Here is a 16,227-nt window from a genome sequence, read left to right on the forward strand (position 1 = left end):
TTACATTTTTGTCATTTTTTTTGGTCAGTTTTTGTCAATATCTTGTGACATTTTTGCCTCTTTTTCATCAATTTTTCGTCACTTTTTTGTCACATTTTCCATATTTCCATATATGTTCCATAAACATTTATAGGTATATAAATATATACAGTACCTATAAACGAGGTGGGTCCCAGAAAACATTCCTTTTAATATTTATGTATCGAAAAAGTATCGAATATTTGAATGTGTTCTGGACTGAAATGTTTGTATTTTGTATAATTTAATGGCGTAAAAGATGTAGTAGTAGTAGTTTATTCGGTCAGTTCATTCATTCCTTTAAACGTAAAAAAAATGTCCAATTCTTTGTGAACAACACGACCGAAAGGGTTTAGGCTGAAGTAAAAACTTATAACGCCCTAACCCAGAGAAAAACAAAAACAAAACACAAACATTAATAATGAACAATATCAAGTGTTAAACAGAAGAGAAATAATCCTGTATCTGAAGTTAGTCACATAAATTTCAATATTCCAACAAATATGTTACATACGTTTGTTTTAAGTTAATTTAGTTGAAACTAAATCATGTCATCATTATTATTTTTTATTTATTTTTCTTACTTTATTCATCCTAAGCTTATATATTCTTGAATTTTAGAAGCTTTAAACAACTTTCTGAAAGCTTTGACTGTTTGGGACAGTTTAAACTGATCTTCCAGGTCGTTCCACAGATTAACTCCTCTTACAGAAATACATCCACTCTTTTTATTCTTTTTCGCTTTTGCTTTTTTGAAAATAGCACTTCCTCGGAGGTTTTACTGACTTCTCCTGTGTTCAAAAAGCTCCTGGAGAAGGGAGAAGATTGTTAAATGCTTTGTGCACTATTACTAATGTGCTTAGATCCACAAGATCATGGATTTTCAGTCGGCTCAGCTCTACAAAGACAGGGTTCGTTGGTGCATAGAAATCTGCTTTAGTGATGATTCTTATTGCCTTTTTTTGGAGTAGGAAAATAGGATGAGTATTGGATTTATAATTGTTTCCCCATATTTCCAGGCCATAATTTAGGTAAGGAAGTATGAGGGAGTTATACAGTAATAGAAGAGATTTAGAAGAGATCAGGCAGTTATGTTTTTTTCAAGGTGATTTCGACCTAATGCCTCCTGGAAACAAATGAAGTGCTTTTCAATGACATTTTTCGGCCTCTTGAGTCCAGTTGGCTTTTATATATTGATATTTCCCCTCATTCCTCTGTTTGTCGGATAGTTTGGAGGACAGACTTTTCGCATTTGTGGCAGATAAATATCGATATATAAGCATTGATATGAACTTGCCCGTGTAACCCTCCTGATGTGAACTTGCCCGTGTAACCCTCCTGATGTGAACTTGCCCGTGTAACCCTCCTGATGTGAACTTGCCCGTGTAACCCTCCTCGTTGTGAACTTGCCCGTGTAACCCTCCTGATGTGAACTTGCCCGTGTAACCCTCCTCGTTGTGAACTTGCCCGTGTAACCCTCCTGATGTGGACTTGCCCGTGTAACCCTCGTCGTTGTGAACTTGCCCGTGTAACCCTCCTGATGTGAACTTGCCCGTGTAACCCTCGTCGTTGTGAACTTGCCCGTGTAACCCTCGTCGTTGTGAACTTGCCCGTGTAACCCCCCTGATGTGAACTTGCCCGTGTAACCCTCCTGATGTGAACTTGCCCGTGTAACCCTCGTCGTTGTGAACTTGCCCGTGTAACCCTCGTCGTTGTGAACTTGCCCGTGTAACCCCCCTGATGTGAACTTGCCCGTGTAACCCTCCTGATGTGAACTTGCCCGTGTAACCCTCCTCGTTGTGAACTTGCCCGTGTAACCCCCCTGATGTGAACTTGCCCGTGTAACCCTCCTGATGTGAACTTGCCCGTGTAACCCTCCTCGATGTGAACTTGCCCGTGTAACCCTCCTGATGTGAACTTGCCCGTGTAACCCTCCTGATGTGAACTTGCCCGTGTAACCCTCCTCGTTGTGAACTTGCCCGTGTAACCCTCCTGATGTGAACTTGCCCGTGTAACCCTCCTGATGTGAACTTGCCCGTGTAACCCTCCTGATGTGAACTTGCCCGTGTAACCCTCCTGATGTGAACTTGCCCGTGTAACCCTCCTCGTTGTGAACTTGCCCGTGTAACCCTCCTGATGTGAACTTGCCCGTGTAACCCTCCTGATGTGAACTTGCCCGTGTAACCCTCCTGATGTGAACTTGCCCGTGTAACCCTCCTCGTTGTGAACTTGCCCGTGTAACCCTCCTGCTGTGGACTTGCCCGTGTAACCCTCCTGATGTGAACTTGCCCGTGTAACCCTCGTCGTTGTGAACTTGCCCGTGTAACCCTCCTGATGTGAACTTGCCCGTGTAACCCTCCTGATGTGAACTTGCCCGTCAATTTCTTGTGACATTTTTGTGACATTTTTGCCTCTTTTTCATCAATTTTTGGTCAATGTTTTCTCCCTTTTTTGTCACATTTTCCATATTTCCATATATGTTCCATAAACATTTATAGGTATATAAATATATACAGTACCTATAAAAGAGGTGGGTCCCAGAAAACATTCCTTTTTATGTATCGGAAAAGTATAGAATATTTGAATGTGTTCTGGACTGAAATGTTTGTATTTTGTATAATTTAATGGCGTAAAAGATCAGGCAGTTATGTTTTTTTTCAAGGTGGTTTAGACCTAATGCCTCCTGGAAACAAATTAAATGCTTTTCAGTGACATTTTTATCATATTTTTGTCACATTTATTTGATGAAAAATGGACGAAAAAATGACAAAAATGTGATAAAAAATTGACGAAAAAATGGCAAATAAAGTTACATAAAATGAGTTGAATACCCAACAAGAAAATGCCATTTTTAGTCAATTTTTTGTAATTTTTGTAAATTTTTTATCACATTTTTGTCATTTTTTCGTCCATTTTTCATCAAATTTCTGTCTTTTTTGTCATATTTTTGTAATTTTTTTGTCACATTTTATCACATTTTAGTCATTTTTTTGGTCATTTTTTGTCAATTTCTTGTGACATTTTTGCCTCTTTTTCATCAATTTTTCGTCACATTTTCCATATTTCCATATATGTTCCATAAACATTTATAGGTATATAAATATATACAGTACCTATAAACGAGGTGGGTCCCAGAAAACATTCCTTTTTATGTATCCGAAAAGTATAGAATATTTGAATGTGTTTTGGACTGAAATGTTTGTATTTTGTATAATTTAATAGTGTAAAAGATCAGGATTTAGACCTAATGCCTCCTGGAAACAAATCAAATGATTTTCAATGACATTTTTATCACATTTTTGTCAATTTTTTTTGTCATTTATTTGATGAAAAATGGACGAAAAAATGTGACAAAAAACGACAAAAAAAACGACAAAAAATGTGATAATAAATTGACGAAAAAATGGCAAATAAAGTTACATAAAATGAGTTGAATACCCAACAAGAAAATGTCATTTTTAGTCAATTTTTTGTAATTTTTGTAAAATTTGTATCACATTTTTGTAATTTTTTCGTCAATTTTTCATCAAATTTCTGTCTTTTTGTCATATTTTTGTAATTTTTTTTGTCACATTTTTGTCATTTTTTGGGTCATTTTTGCCTCTTTTTCATCAATTTTCTTCGTCACTTTTTTGTCACATTTTCCATATTTCCATATATGTTCCATAAACATTTATAGGTATATAAATATATACAGTACCTATAAACGAGGTGGGTCCCAGAAAACATTCCTTTTTATGTATCGGAAAAGTATAGAATATTTGAATGTGTTCTGGACTGAAATGTTTGTATTTTGTATAATTTAATGGCGTAAAAGATCAGGCAGTTATGTTTTTTTCAAGGTGGTTTAGACCTAATGCCTCCTGGAAACAAATTAAATGCTTTTCAATGACATTTTTATCATATTTTTGTCACATTTTTTGTCATTTATTTGATGAAAAAAATGGACGAAAAAATGACAAAAAATGTGATAAAAAATTGACGAAAAAATGGCAAATAAAGTTACATAAAATGAGTTGAATACCCAACAAGAAAATGACATTTTTATATCACATTTTTGTAATTTTTTTGTCAATTTTTCATCAAATTTCTGTCTTTTTTGTCATATTTTTGTAATTTTTTTGTGACATTTTGTTACATTTTTGTCATTTTTTCATCAATTCTTTTTTTTTTCAAGGTGATTTCGACCTAATGCCTCCTGGAAACAAATTAAATGCTTTTCAATGACATTTTTCGGCCTCTTGAGTCCAGTTGGCTTTTACATATTGATATTTCCCCTCATTCCTCTGTTTGTTGGATAGTTTGGATCTAAAGAATGTGGACAGATTTTTTGCATTTGTGGCAGATAAATATCGTTATGAAGGCACTGATATGAACTTGCCCGTGTAACCCTCCTGATATGAACTTGCCCGTGTAACCCCCCTCCTCGTTGTGGCGTCTCAGGGCGGGACGCTGATCGAGTACGAGGACCGGCTGCGGCTGCTGGAGATCGCGCAGGTCCCGAAAGCTCACGTGGACGAGTTCAAATCCGTCACCAAGTTCAAGATCTTCAACACCAACAACCTGTGGATCTCGCTGCCCGCCATCAAACGCGTGCACGAGGCCAACGCGCTCGACCTGGAGATCATCGTCAACCCCAAGGTACAAAAAAACATGCACAATGGCTTCTTCTAAATGATCAGTCACAGCTCAATCCTCCTGATGATTTGGTTCATATTTTCTGAACGAGAATAAATTAGCTCAGTCGGTGTTGAGTTGTTTTATCAGGCTCACTGCTGTAATGCTTTTTCACCACCAGATGGCGCCTGTAAGCCTTCCAAAACAGAGTAATACAGTGTGACACAGCTCATCTACTCATCACTAAGAATCACAGAAAAGTCTTTAGCTCTGAGCCTGTTCCTACAAATGCACACATTTTGCTCGCCGTCGAATCACAGACCAGTTTTAAATTTAACCTTCTATCCCCAAACAAATGTAATGCTGATGCTAACGTATGGGGAGGTATGTTTTGTTCTTTTCATGCCGTTTATATAAGTAATGTGGTTTATTTATCAAAAACATCTTATAAGATGATGTTGGCGGCCATCGGATGTGTTTCTGACCCATAAAAAATAAAAACTTAACGGAGTTTGAGTTAGCATTTAGCTCAGTGAACACTTTTAGACGCTAGTTTGTATCTAAAGTAAAATCTGAAAGGTCTGTACGTTCATTAATGATGGTTGACAACAGCTGAAAACATCTGGATCGTTCATAATTTGCAATGTTGGATGGCTAATGTGGTCATCCCGCCTTTGCTCTGCCCAATCCCGTCAGACCTTGGAAGCTCAGCAGGGAAGGGCCTGGTCGGTACTTGGATGGGAGACCGTTTGGTAACACAGGAAGCCTAGCGAATGTAATGCGTGAGTGAGTGGTTGGTGGTGGTCGGAGGGGCCGATGGCGGAGACTGGTTGCCTCGCTTCCGTCAGTCTACCCCAGGGCAGCTGTGGCTACAATAGTAGCTTACCACCACCGAGTATGGAGTGAATGAATAATGCAATGTAAAGAGTCTTTGAGTGTCCAGAAAAGCGCTATATAAAACCAATTCATTATTATTATTACTATTAATGCTAACGGCTATAGGAAAAACACATTGATGGCTGATAGTTGTTTGTGTCTAATCTCATGTTAGTGGCTTTTTGTGCCACTTTTGCCAACATTTTTTCAAACTTTTTCCACATAATTTTGTTAATCCACTTCTGTTCTGCGCAAAACTACTTAAGTTTGAAAAAATATCACAATATTTGACAATATTTTATAGCCAATTAAAAAGAATTAATAAAACAGCGACACACAAAAATGGCTCATTTTCCATATAAAAATTGGATTTACATTTGAAAACACCCTTGGGTCAAAGATCAGCAACAACTTTGATTTTCTGTATTTTTTGTATGGAGAATGAGCCATTTTGTTATTGTTCATTTGTTTGGTCATTTTTTAAATTGGCTTTAAAATAGTAAAATATTTTGATATTTTTTTCAAACTTTAAGCAGAACTGAAGTGGATTAACATAATTATGTGAAAAAAGTTTTTAAAAAATGTAGGCGTCAAAAGTGTCATGAAAAGCCACTAACATGAGACGAGGGCAGTAAGTTTGTAGAGGCTGCATCAATGACCAATGTAACATTTTAGAATAATAATAATGCATTGGTTTTATATGGCGCTTTTCTGGACACTCAAAGACGCTTTACATTGCACTATTCGTTCACTCCATACCCGGTGGTGGTAAGCTGCTATTGTAGCCACAGCTGCCCTGGGGTAGACTGACGGAAGCAAGGCAACCAGTCTGCGCCATCGGCCCCTCCGACCACCACCACCACTCACTCACTACATTCTCCAGGCTTCCTGGTGTTACCAAACGGTCTCCCATCCAAGTACCGACCAGGCCCTTCCCTGCTGAGCCTCTGAGGGCTGACGGGATTGGGCAGAGCAAAGGCGGTGTGACCTATTTTATATATTTTTTTTAGTTAGTTTATTTATTTAGAAAAACCAGGGACAGTGTACAATAAACATTGACCACAAGGGGAGAGATGCATTGTACCAGGTTATAGCTCAAGTAGAATTATATGTTGATAATGTTTGTCAAAATACGTTTTGTAAGGCAAGGCAAGGCAACTTTATTTATACCGCGCATTTCGTACACAAGGCAACTCAATGCAAATGCAACAAAATATTAAAATATGTCAAATATGGAAAAAGTTTTGGCCAAATTAAGAGCAAAAAATTGCCAAAAAAATGGCACGAATTGCCCCAACAGGACACGAGGGTTCAAATGCCTTATTTCTATGTGAAAGCTTCAGTTTCAAGCTTTCGACTGGTATAAATGGTAAAAGTCCTGATCTTGTCTTCTCCTCTCTGACCGCCTTGTCCGCCTTGTGTCCGTCCTCCGTCTCGTCCGCAGACTCTGGACGGCGGTCTGAACGTGATCCAGCTGGAGACGGCCGTGGGCGCCGCCATAAAGAGCTTTAAAAACGCTCTGGGGGTGAACGTCCCGCGCAGCCGCTTCCTCCCCGTGAAGACGTCCTCCGACCTGCTGCTGGTCATGTCCAACCTCTACAGCCTGGACGCCGGCTCGCTGATCATGAGCGAGAAGCGCGAGTTCCCCACCACGCCCCACGTCAAGCTGGGCAGCTCCTTCACAAAGGTGCGGGGGCGGCGGGGGCGGCGGGGGTTCAGGTCCACGCCGGTCACTGTGATATAAATGAAACGTTCCAAATGTGTCCAGGTCCAGGAGTATCTGAGGAGGTTTGAGAACATCCCGGACATGCTGGAGCTGGACCACCTCACCGTGTCCGGAGACGTGACCTTCGGCAAGAACGTCTCACTTAAGGTACACCAGCACCGTGTTTTTTATTTCTCTTCCAACTCCAACCTGAGTCAAACTGAGTCAAACTGAAAGGCTGTGAGACTGAAGTGTCCAGGACGGCCCGGTCAGGAGACACAGTGTGGCTGAAGCAGGTGCAGATTATTATGGACTTTCTTTCTCTCACACAAAATGGGAAGAAAATGACATTCAACAAACTCTGAAAAGTCTGAAAATAAATGTAGAAAATAAAATAAGGTTAATTATACCACGGTCTGGGTGAATACTGGATTCTGATTGGCTGGTGCGTTATTTTGGTATAACCGCACACGTAGTCCGGTAGTTAAATCACTGGGATGTCACTCCGCTGTGGCGTCGCCATAGCAACGCATGACACAGCTGAGTCAGATAAGGCGTAATTAGTGACTGACAGGAACGTATGAGATGGATTTAGTGTTTGATAAATGTTTGTAGAGGAGAGTGAGCAGCTAGGTTAGCTACTGTTAATAACATATGAGCTTTACATTTCTATTGGAAACGGTTCAGGCTATTCATCATTTTCAGACGTACATAAAATGATCCTGCATTGAAGCATATTTGTCTGGATTAGTAAAGTCAAACATAAAAGTTTCCGTTGGGGGGGCCCAGGTGTGAGCGACTCCACCGCAGCTGTTTCCATAAACAGTTGAGCTGGTTGAGCTAGCTAGCTTTAGCTTCAGGTTAAACGGCGTAAAAGGTAAATAACTCCTGCCCACGAGTGCCGCATATCGGTGTTTCCTTCCAGGGAAAAGTGTTTCCGGGTTAGTCCTGTTGTGTTGTGATTCTGTGCTGATGTTGTGTCGTTGAGCCTGACTGAGATCCTCGTAATAGCTGCGGAGAATGACTCGCTCTGAGACCAGCCTTCAGTGACCGGCTAATAACCCACACAAAATAGTCCCGTAGTCTGGCAGATTTAGTGACTTTAGTCAATGAGAAACACATTTATTATAAATGTTACGTTTGTGGGACCCTGGTATAAGCGGATTAAACAACGAGGAGCCGCGTTAGACGTTATAATGCACTTCACGGAGTAACTCCACTCCGCTGCGCGTCGTGCATTATAACTGTCTAATGCGGCTCCTCGTTGTTTAATCCTTACATATCTTAACATTGCATGATCTTGTTGATGTACAAGGCTCATAATCTCATGCTTCCTCACTGCTTACAAAAGATGTTTCAAATAAGAGAATCAATACAACCTCAGAGGAACTGATCTGCTACAAAAACCTGAGAGGAGGTGTTTATCAGTGAAAGGAGTTGATCTATGGAGCGGTTTACCGTTAAAGTGAAGGGCTCTAAAACTATTAGAGCATTTAAGAAAAGGTATGAGTTAAACATGATAGTGAAATATACAACACTTGAATAAAAAACCATTAGAAAAGAAGTTTATCGCGGACGCTTAACGTCATTCTGATTGTTGATGCTCAAGTTTTGTGCTTGTTTGTTTTTACCATTGTTGGTATTAGAGAAACTGACACAATGTCCAAGTCAGGCGTAGCACTTAAATACTGAAAGTCCACGTTTTCTTATTGTATAATGATTAAGATCTTTGGAAAACATGTGACTTGTGATCTAAATGTTTATAATGACCCAAGAAAATAAACTACTACTACTGAAACTAATTACAGCCTCTATGTCCTAAACCAGACCTGGGCAAAGTACGGCCCGCGGGCCACATCCGGCCCGCGAGATGATTCAGTCCGGCCCATAACTTGTAGGACATAAAATCATAAGCATGTCAAAAAAAAAAGTAAGTCTCTAGCTCATTCCTGTGCGGAGTTATGATTTTTTTTTTTATTACCAGAATGCTCACTCCAGCCACTAGGGGGCAGAGTAAATAAGATTAAAAGTAAAGAATTCCACAGGTGTCCAGCAAAGGGCACTGGCATAATAAGATATAAGGATATAAACAACACATTGTAGACAAGTGGGAAATGGACAGTCTGCCCCTGGGCAGCTGTGGCTACAATAGTAGCTTACTACCACGTAGTGCGGAGTGAATGAATATTGACTACAATGTAGCAGAGACTTGTGACACAGGCTTGTAAAGTGTAAGCCGTTTTAATGAGGCTACAGTCCTGCCAGACTCATCATTATAGATTTATTGAAAAAAAGTCCTCAATGTATTTTCCCAATCAAAACATTTTATTTTTATTTTGGAGCTTTTGTTTATGGACCCCGGCGATACACTCCCGATATATTATACTTATATCCCGATATAAGTTTGAGTTATTGTTGGTGCGGCCCTCCGACTCAATTCAGGCTCCTCATGTGGCCCCTTATGAAAATGAACTGCCCACCCCTGTCCTAAACCTAGCTCCTGATCCAAACAAAAGCACATGCCGCCACCTGCTGGACTGTGTATGCAACAACATAGCATCCAAATAAAGACATTTAAGGGGAAAAAAAGAATCATCCAAATGATCCACCGCATTTCCATTTAGCGTTACATCATCATTGGACAATAAAATATACTGACTTTATTGAAGTGTCCAGAAGTACAAGGGGTTCAGTGCTCAGAGACTTCACCCATGTGAGGAAAGACTATTGATGAAGACACATGAGCTGAAACATCTAGACCGGGTCAGGAGGGATCACAGATTTCAGAGGTTTCATGGAGGAGTTCTTCTGTAGAGTCATCAGTCCAGAAAACCTTTGAAAGATCCGTCTTTACATCATTCCTGACTCAGCGTAGATGTTTCAGCTCATGTGTCTTGATCAATAGTCGTTGTGTTTCCACTTTCCTCACATTAGTGAAGTCTCTCTGAATACCTTGTACTTCTGGACACTTCAGGTCAGTTACAGCTGCTGAAAATGGCAGCACTGGGAGGTAAGGGATTCCTGGTTGCTCCACTCTTAAATTAAATTTTTTCTGTAAAGTTGCTGCTTGTGGTTCTGTGATCTCGATATTTTTAAGTGTAAACCTCTTAACTCCCGCCTGAACCGAGAGGATCTTTTTCCTCACGTCATCAGATTTTTTTAGCCATTATTTTGTTGTTGGGTGTTCAACTCATTTTTGTAACTGTCATTTTTTTGTCAATTTTTAATCACATTTTTGTCACATATTTTGTCATTTATTTGATGAAAAATTCACGAAAAAATAACAAAAATGTGACAAAAAATGACAAAATTGTGATGAAAAATTGACCAAAAAATAACCAAAAAAAGTCACAAAAATGAGTTGAATACCCAACAAAAAAGTTTTTTTTTTTTCATTTTTTGGTCAAATTTTTGTCATTTTTTCGTCACATTTTTTATAGATTTTTTGTCATTTTTTTTGTCATTTATTTGATGAAAAATTGACGAAAAAATGACAAGAAAAAGTTACAAAAATGTTTTTTTTTGTCATTTGTCACATTTTTGTCATTTTTTCGTCACATTTTTTATAAAATTTGTGTCATTTTTTTTGTCACACTTTTGTATCACATTTTGTAACATTAGTCATTTTTTTTGTCATTTTCATCAAATTTTGGTCATTTTTTTATTACATTTTGGTCATTTTTTTATTATATTTTGGTCATTTTTTGTCACATTTTTGTACTTTTTTGGTCAAATTTTTAGCACATTTTTGTCATATTTTTGTCATTTTTTTTGTCACATTTTGTAACATTTTTGTCATTTTTTTGGTCATTTTTTGTCAATTTCTTGTGACATTTTTGCCTCTTTTTCATCAATTTTTCGTCACTTTTTTGTCAACATTTTCTCACTTTTTTGTCACATTTCGTCTCAGTTTTGTTGCTATTTTCACAGCTTTTTTCCAGAAGCTTTTGGATTGGGGTAAAGCCAAACTGGAGAAAATGTGCTCGGTTCAGGTGGGGGTTAAGGGGTTAAGGGCTGCATCCCGCTGACCAGCCTCCAACAGTTTTTGGCTTTTCAGTGTCTGACAGAAACTGTTTGGAGTTTGAAAATAACAATATTGTGAAAAAAAAGACTCACAAATGAACATAAATCTCTAAAAACGTGCGACTCCTGATGTGTTTTCTCTGCGTTTCCAGGGGACGGTGATCATCATCGCGAATCACGGCGACCGGATCGACATTCCCGCCGGAGCCATGCTGGAAAACAAGATCGTGTCTGGAAACCTCCGGATCCTGGACCACTGAGGCATTCTGGGAAGGAAAGAGAAGACGACCAACTATGCACCGACACCAACGCCTTTTCCATTGTTATGCAACTGCTGTGACCGTCTCTTACGTCGTAATTGTACAATACGATTATGAAAAGGGAATAGAACAGAATATATTTTTGCGTCTGCTGAAAGTTTGTACATTGTTAGAGCTGACTTAAGTGTCAGATCTAAGAAACAATAAGTCGCAAATATCTTCATTTTTACAGGAATGTGAATGTACCAGGTGAGTCTGGAGGAGCTGCTGTTACTGCGATCTGTCCACCCTGTTCAATAAAAACAATGTGGGAAATGTGACTTTTGTTTGTCATTCATTTACAATATATTATATACACAAGGATTGACTTAATGTTAGCTTAATGCACTTTGGACACAGCCTCAAAGAGAAATGCATTTTTATTTTATTTTATTGACCTTTATTTAACCAGGATAGTCCCACATTTCTTGTCACATTTTTGTCAATTTTTTCGTCAATTTTTCATCAAATATTTGTCTTTTTTGTTACATTTTTGTAATTTTTTTGTCACATTTTTGTCATTTTTTTGTCACATTTTTGTTTGTCATTCATTTACAATATATTATATACACAAGGATTGGTTGAGGATTTTTGTTGTTGTTGCTAAGGCAGATTTATCTATGAAACTTAATGCACTTTGGACACAGCCTTAAAGAGAAATGCATTTTTCTTTTCTTTTATTGACCTTTATTTAACCAGGATAGTCCCACATTTCTTGTCACATTTTTGTCAATTTTTCATCATTTTTTTTTCTTTTTTGTTACATTTTGGTCTTTTTATTTTTGTCACTTTTTTGTCACATTTTTGTCATATTTTTGTAATTTTTTTGTCACATTTTTGTCATTTTTTTGTCACATTTTTGTCATATTTTTGGTCAATTTCTTGTGACATTTCTTTGTGACTTTTGTTTGAGTCATTCATTTACAATATATTATATACACAAGGATTGGTTGAGGATTTTTTTCTTGCTTAATGCACTTTGGACACAGCCTCAAAGAGAAATGCATTTTTATTTTATTTTATTGACCTTTATTTAACCAGGATAGTCCAACATTTCTTGTCACATTTTTGTAATCTTTTCGTCAATTTTTCATCAAATTTTTGTTACATTTTTGTAATTTTTTGGTCACATTTTTTTCATATTTTTGTAATTTTTTTGTCACATTTTTGTCATTTTTTTTGGTCATTTTTTGTCAATTTCTTGTGACATTTCTTTGTGACTTTTGTTTGAGTCATTCATTTACAATATATTATATACACAAGGATTGGTTGAGGATTTTTTTTGTTGCTAAGGCGGATTTATCTATGAAATTTAATGCACTTTGGACACAGCCTCAAAGAGAAATGCATTTTTATTTTATTTTATTGACCGTTATTTAACCAGGATAGTCCAACATTTCTTGTCACATTTTTGTAATTTTTTCGTCAATTTTTCATCAAATATTTGTCTTTTTTGTTACATTTTTGTAATTTTTTGGTCACATTTTTGTCATATTTTTGTAATTTTTTTGTCACATTTTTGTCATTTTTTTGTCACATTTTTGTCATTTTTTTGGTCTTTTTTTGTCAATTTCTTGTGACATTTCTTTGTGACTTTTGTTTGAGTCATTCATTTACAATATATTATATACACAAGGATTGGTTGAGGATTTTTTTGTTGTTGCTAAGGCAGATTTATCTATGAAACTTAATGCACTTTGGACACAGCCTCAAAGAGAAATGCATTTTTATTTTATTTTATTTTATTGACCTTTATTTAACCAGGATAGTCCCACATTTCTTGTCACATTTTTGTAATTTTTTTCGTCAATTTTTCATCAAATATTTGTCTTTTTTGTTACATTTTTGTGATTTTTTGGTCACCATCCATCCATCCATCCATTTTCTTCCGCTTTATCCGGGGCCGGGTCGCGGGGGCAGCAGTCTCAGCAGAGATGCTCAAACTTCCCGATCCACACACACCTCCTCCAGCTGTTCTGACCCCGAGGCGACACCAGGCCAGCTCGGAGACATAGTCCCACCAGCGTGTCCTGGGTCTTCCACGAGGCCTTGTCCCACTAGGACATGCCTGGAACACCTCCCGCGGGAGGCGACCAGGAGGCATCCGGAACAGATGCCCGAGCCACCTCAGCTGGCTCCTTTCGACGTGAAGGAGCAGCGACTCTACTCTGAGCTCCTCCCGGGTAACTGAGCTCCTCACCCGATCTCGGAGGGTGCGCCCAGCCACCCTGCGAAGGAAACTCATTTCGGCATTTTTGTTGCTAAGGCAGATTTATCTATGAAACTTAATGCACTTTGGACACAGCCTCAAAGAGAAATGCATTTTTATTTTATTTTATTGACCTTTATTTAACCAGGATAGTCCAACATTTCTTGTCACATTTTTGTCAATTTTTCATCAAATTTTCATCAAATATTTGTCTTTTTTGTTACATTTTTGTAATTTGTTTGTCACATTTTTGTCATTTTTTTGTAATTTTTTTGGTCAATTCCTTGTGACATTTCTTTGTGACTTTTGTTTGAGTCATTCATTTACAATATATTATATACACAAGGATTGGTTGAGGATTTGTTTTTGTTGCTAAGGCGGATTTATCTATGAAACTTAATGCACTTTGGACACAGCCTCAAAGAGAAATGCATTTTTATTTTATTTTATTGACCTTTATTTAACCAGGATAGTCCCACATTTCTTGTCACATTTTTGTAAATTTTTCATCAATTTTTTTTCTTTTTTGTTACATTTTGGTCATTTTTGGTCAATTTCTTGTGACATTTCTTTGTGACTTTTGTTTGAGTCATTCATTTACAATATATTATATACACAAGGATTGGCTGAGGATTTTTTGTTGTTGCCTAATGCACTTTGGACACAGCCTCAAAGAAAAATGCATTTTTATTTTATTTTATTGACCTTTATTTAACCAGGATAGTCCAACATTTCTTGTCACATTTTTTGTAATCTTTTCGTCAATTTTTCATCAAATTTTTGTCTTTTTTGTTACATGTTTGTAATTTTTTGGTCACATTTTTGTCATTTTTTTGGTCTTTTTTTGTCAATTTCTTGTGACATTTCTTTGTGACTTTTGTTTGAGTCATTCATTTACAATATATTATATACACAAGGATTGGTTGAGGATTTTTTTTTGTTGCTAAGGCAGATTTATCTATGAAACTTAATGCACTTTGGACACAGCCTCAAAGAGAAATGCATTTTTATTTTATTTTATTGACCTTTATTTAACCAGGATAGTCCCACATTTCTTGTCACATTTTTGTAATTTTTTCGTCCATTTTTCATCAAATTTTTGTCTTTTTTGTTACATTTTTGCCTTTTTTGGGTCTTTTTTTTGTGACATTTCTTTGTGACTTTTGTCTGTCATTCATTTACAATATATTATATACACAAGGATTGGTTGAGGATTTTTTTTTTGTTGCTAAGGTAGATTTATCTATGAAACTTAATGCACTTTGGACACAGCCTCAAAGAGAAATGCATTTTTATTTTTATTTTATTGACCTTTATTTAACCAGGATAGTCCAACATTTCTTGTCACATTTTTGTAATTTTTTCGTCAATTTTTCATCAAATTTTTGTCTTTTTTGTTACATTTTTGTAATTTTTTGGTCACATTTTTGTCATATTTTTGTCATTTTTTTGTCAAATGTTTGTCCTTTTTTTGTCACATTTTAGTCATTTTTTTGTAATTTTTTTGTCAAATGTTTGTCCTTTTTTTGTCACATTTTTGTCATTTTTTTGTAATTTTTTTTGTCACATTTTTGTCATTTTTTTGTCACATTTTTGTCATTTTTGGGGTCTTTTTATGTCAATTTCTTTTGACATTTCTTTGTGACTTTTGTTTGAGTCATTCATTTACAATATATTATATACACAAGGATTGGTTGAGGATTTTTTTTTGTTGCTAAGTCAGATTTATCTATGAAACTTAATGCACTTTGGACACAGCCTCAAAGAGAAATGCATTTTTAATTATTTTATTGACCTTTATTTAATCAGGATAGTCCAACATTTCTTGTCACATTTTTGTAATTTATTCATCAATTTTTCATCCATTTTTTGTCTTTTTTGTTACATTTTTGTAATTTTTTTGTCACATTTTTGTAATTTTTTAGTAATTTTTTTGTCACATTTTTGTCATTTTTTTTGTCATTTTTTTGTTACATTTTTGTAATTTTTTTGGTCTTTTTTTGTCACATTTTTGTAATTTTTTTGTCACATTTTTGTCAATTTTTTCGTCAATTTTTCATAAAATTTTTGTTACATTTTTGTAATTTTTTTGTCACATTTTTGTCACATTTTTGTCACATTTTTGTCACATTTTTGTAATTTTTTTGTTACATTTTGGTCATTTTTTTGATAACTAGGAAATGAGGCCCTGTGTAAAATATTGATGAAGATCTTGCATTGATGACGGGCGAGTGTGACCACTGCGCAAAGCCGTCTCCAGCACATCCCAATAAGAGCCTAATGTAACTTAATCTCTCATCTGCGTTCCCCATTACCAGGCAGTGAAGACAAAACAAATCATACTTCTTGCTTGTGATATTTTGAACATACAAAGGCCTCAGTCGTGTTAATCTCACCAACTGAAACATTCCGTCATAACTTCGGTCGACGCACGGTTTCCCGAATGACCAAACAGACGCCATTTTGACTTTGGTAACAAC

The 16,227-nt window shown here is 36.7% G+C and overlaps 1 protein-coding gene across 1 annotated transcript in view; it reads left to right on the plus strand.

Annotated features, from left to right (window-relative positions):
- Positions 1–11,763, plus strand: part of LOC306960841 (UTP--glucose-1-phosphate uridylyltransferase-like) — a 31,545-nt gene extending 19,782 nt beyond the window's left edge. The window contains exons 8-11 of the mRNA XM_079553423.1: positions 4,462–4,659; positions 6,956–7,198; positions 7,280–7,384; positions 11,392–11,763. Of these exons, the coding sequence (XP_079409549.1) occupies positions 4,462–4,659; positions 6,956–7,198; positions 7,280–7,384; positions 11,392–11,499 (654 nt within the window). The 3' untranslated portion in view covers positions 11,500–11,763. The remainder of the gene's footprint in view (positions 1–4,461; positions 4,660–6,955; positions 7,199–7,279; positions 7,385–11,391) is intronic.
- Positions 11,764–16,227: the final 4,464 nt, after the last annotated feature.

The sequence above is a fragment of the Gobius niger genome, assembly GCF_951799975.1.
Source record: "Gobius niger genome assembly, chromosome: 3".
In the NCBI taxonomy this organism is placed as follows: Eukaryota; Metazoa; Chordata; class Actinopteri; order Gobiiformes; family Gobiidae; genus Gobius; species Gobius niger.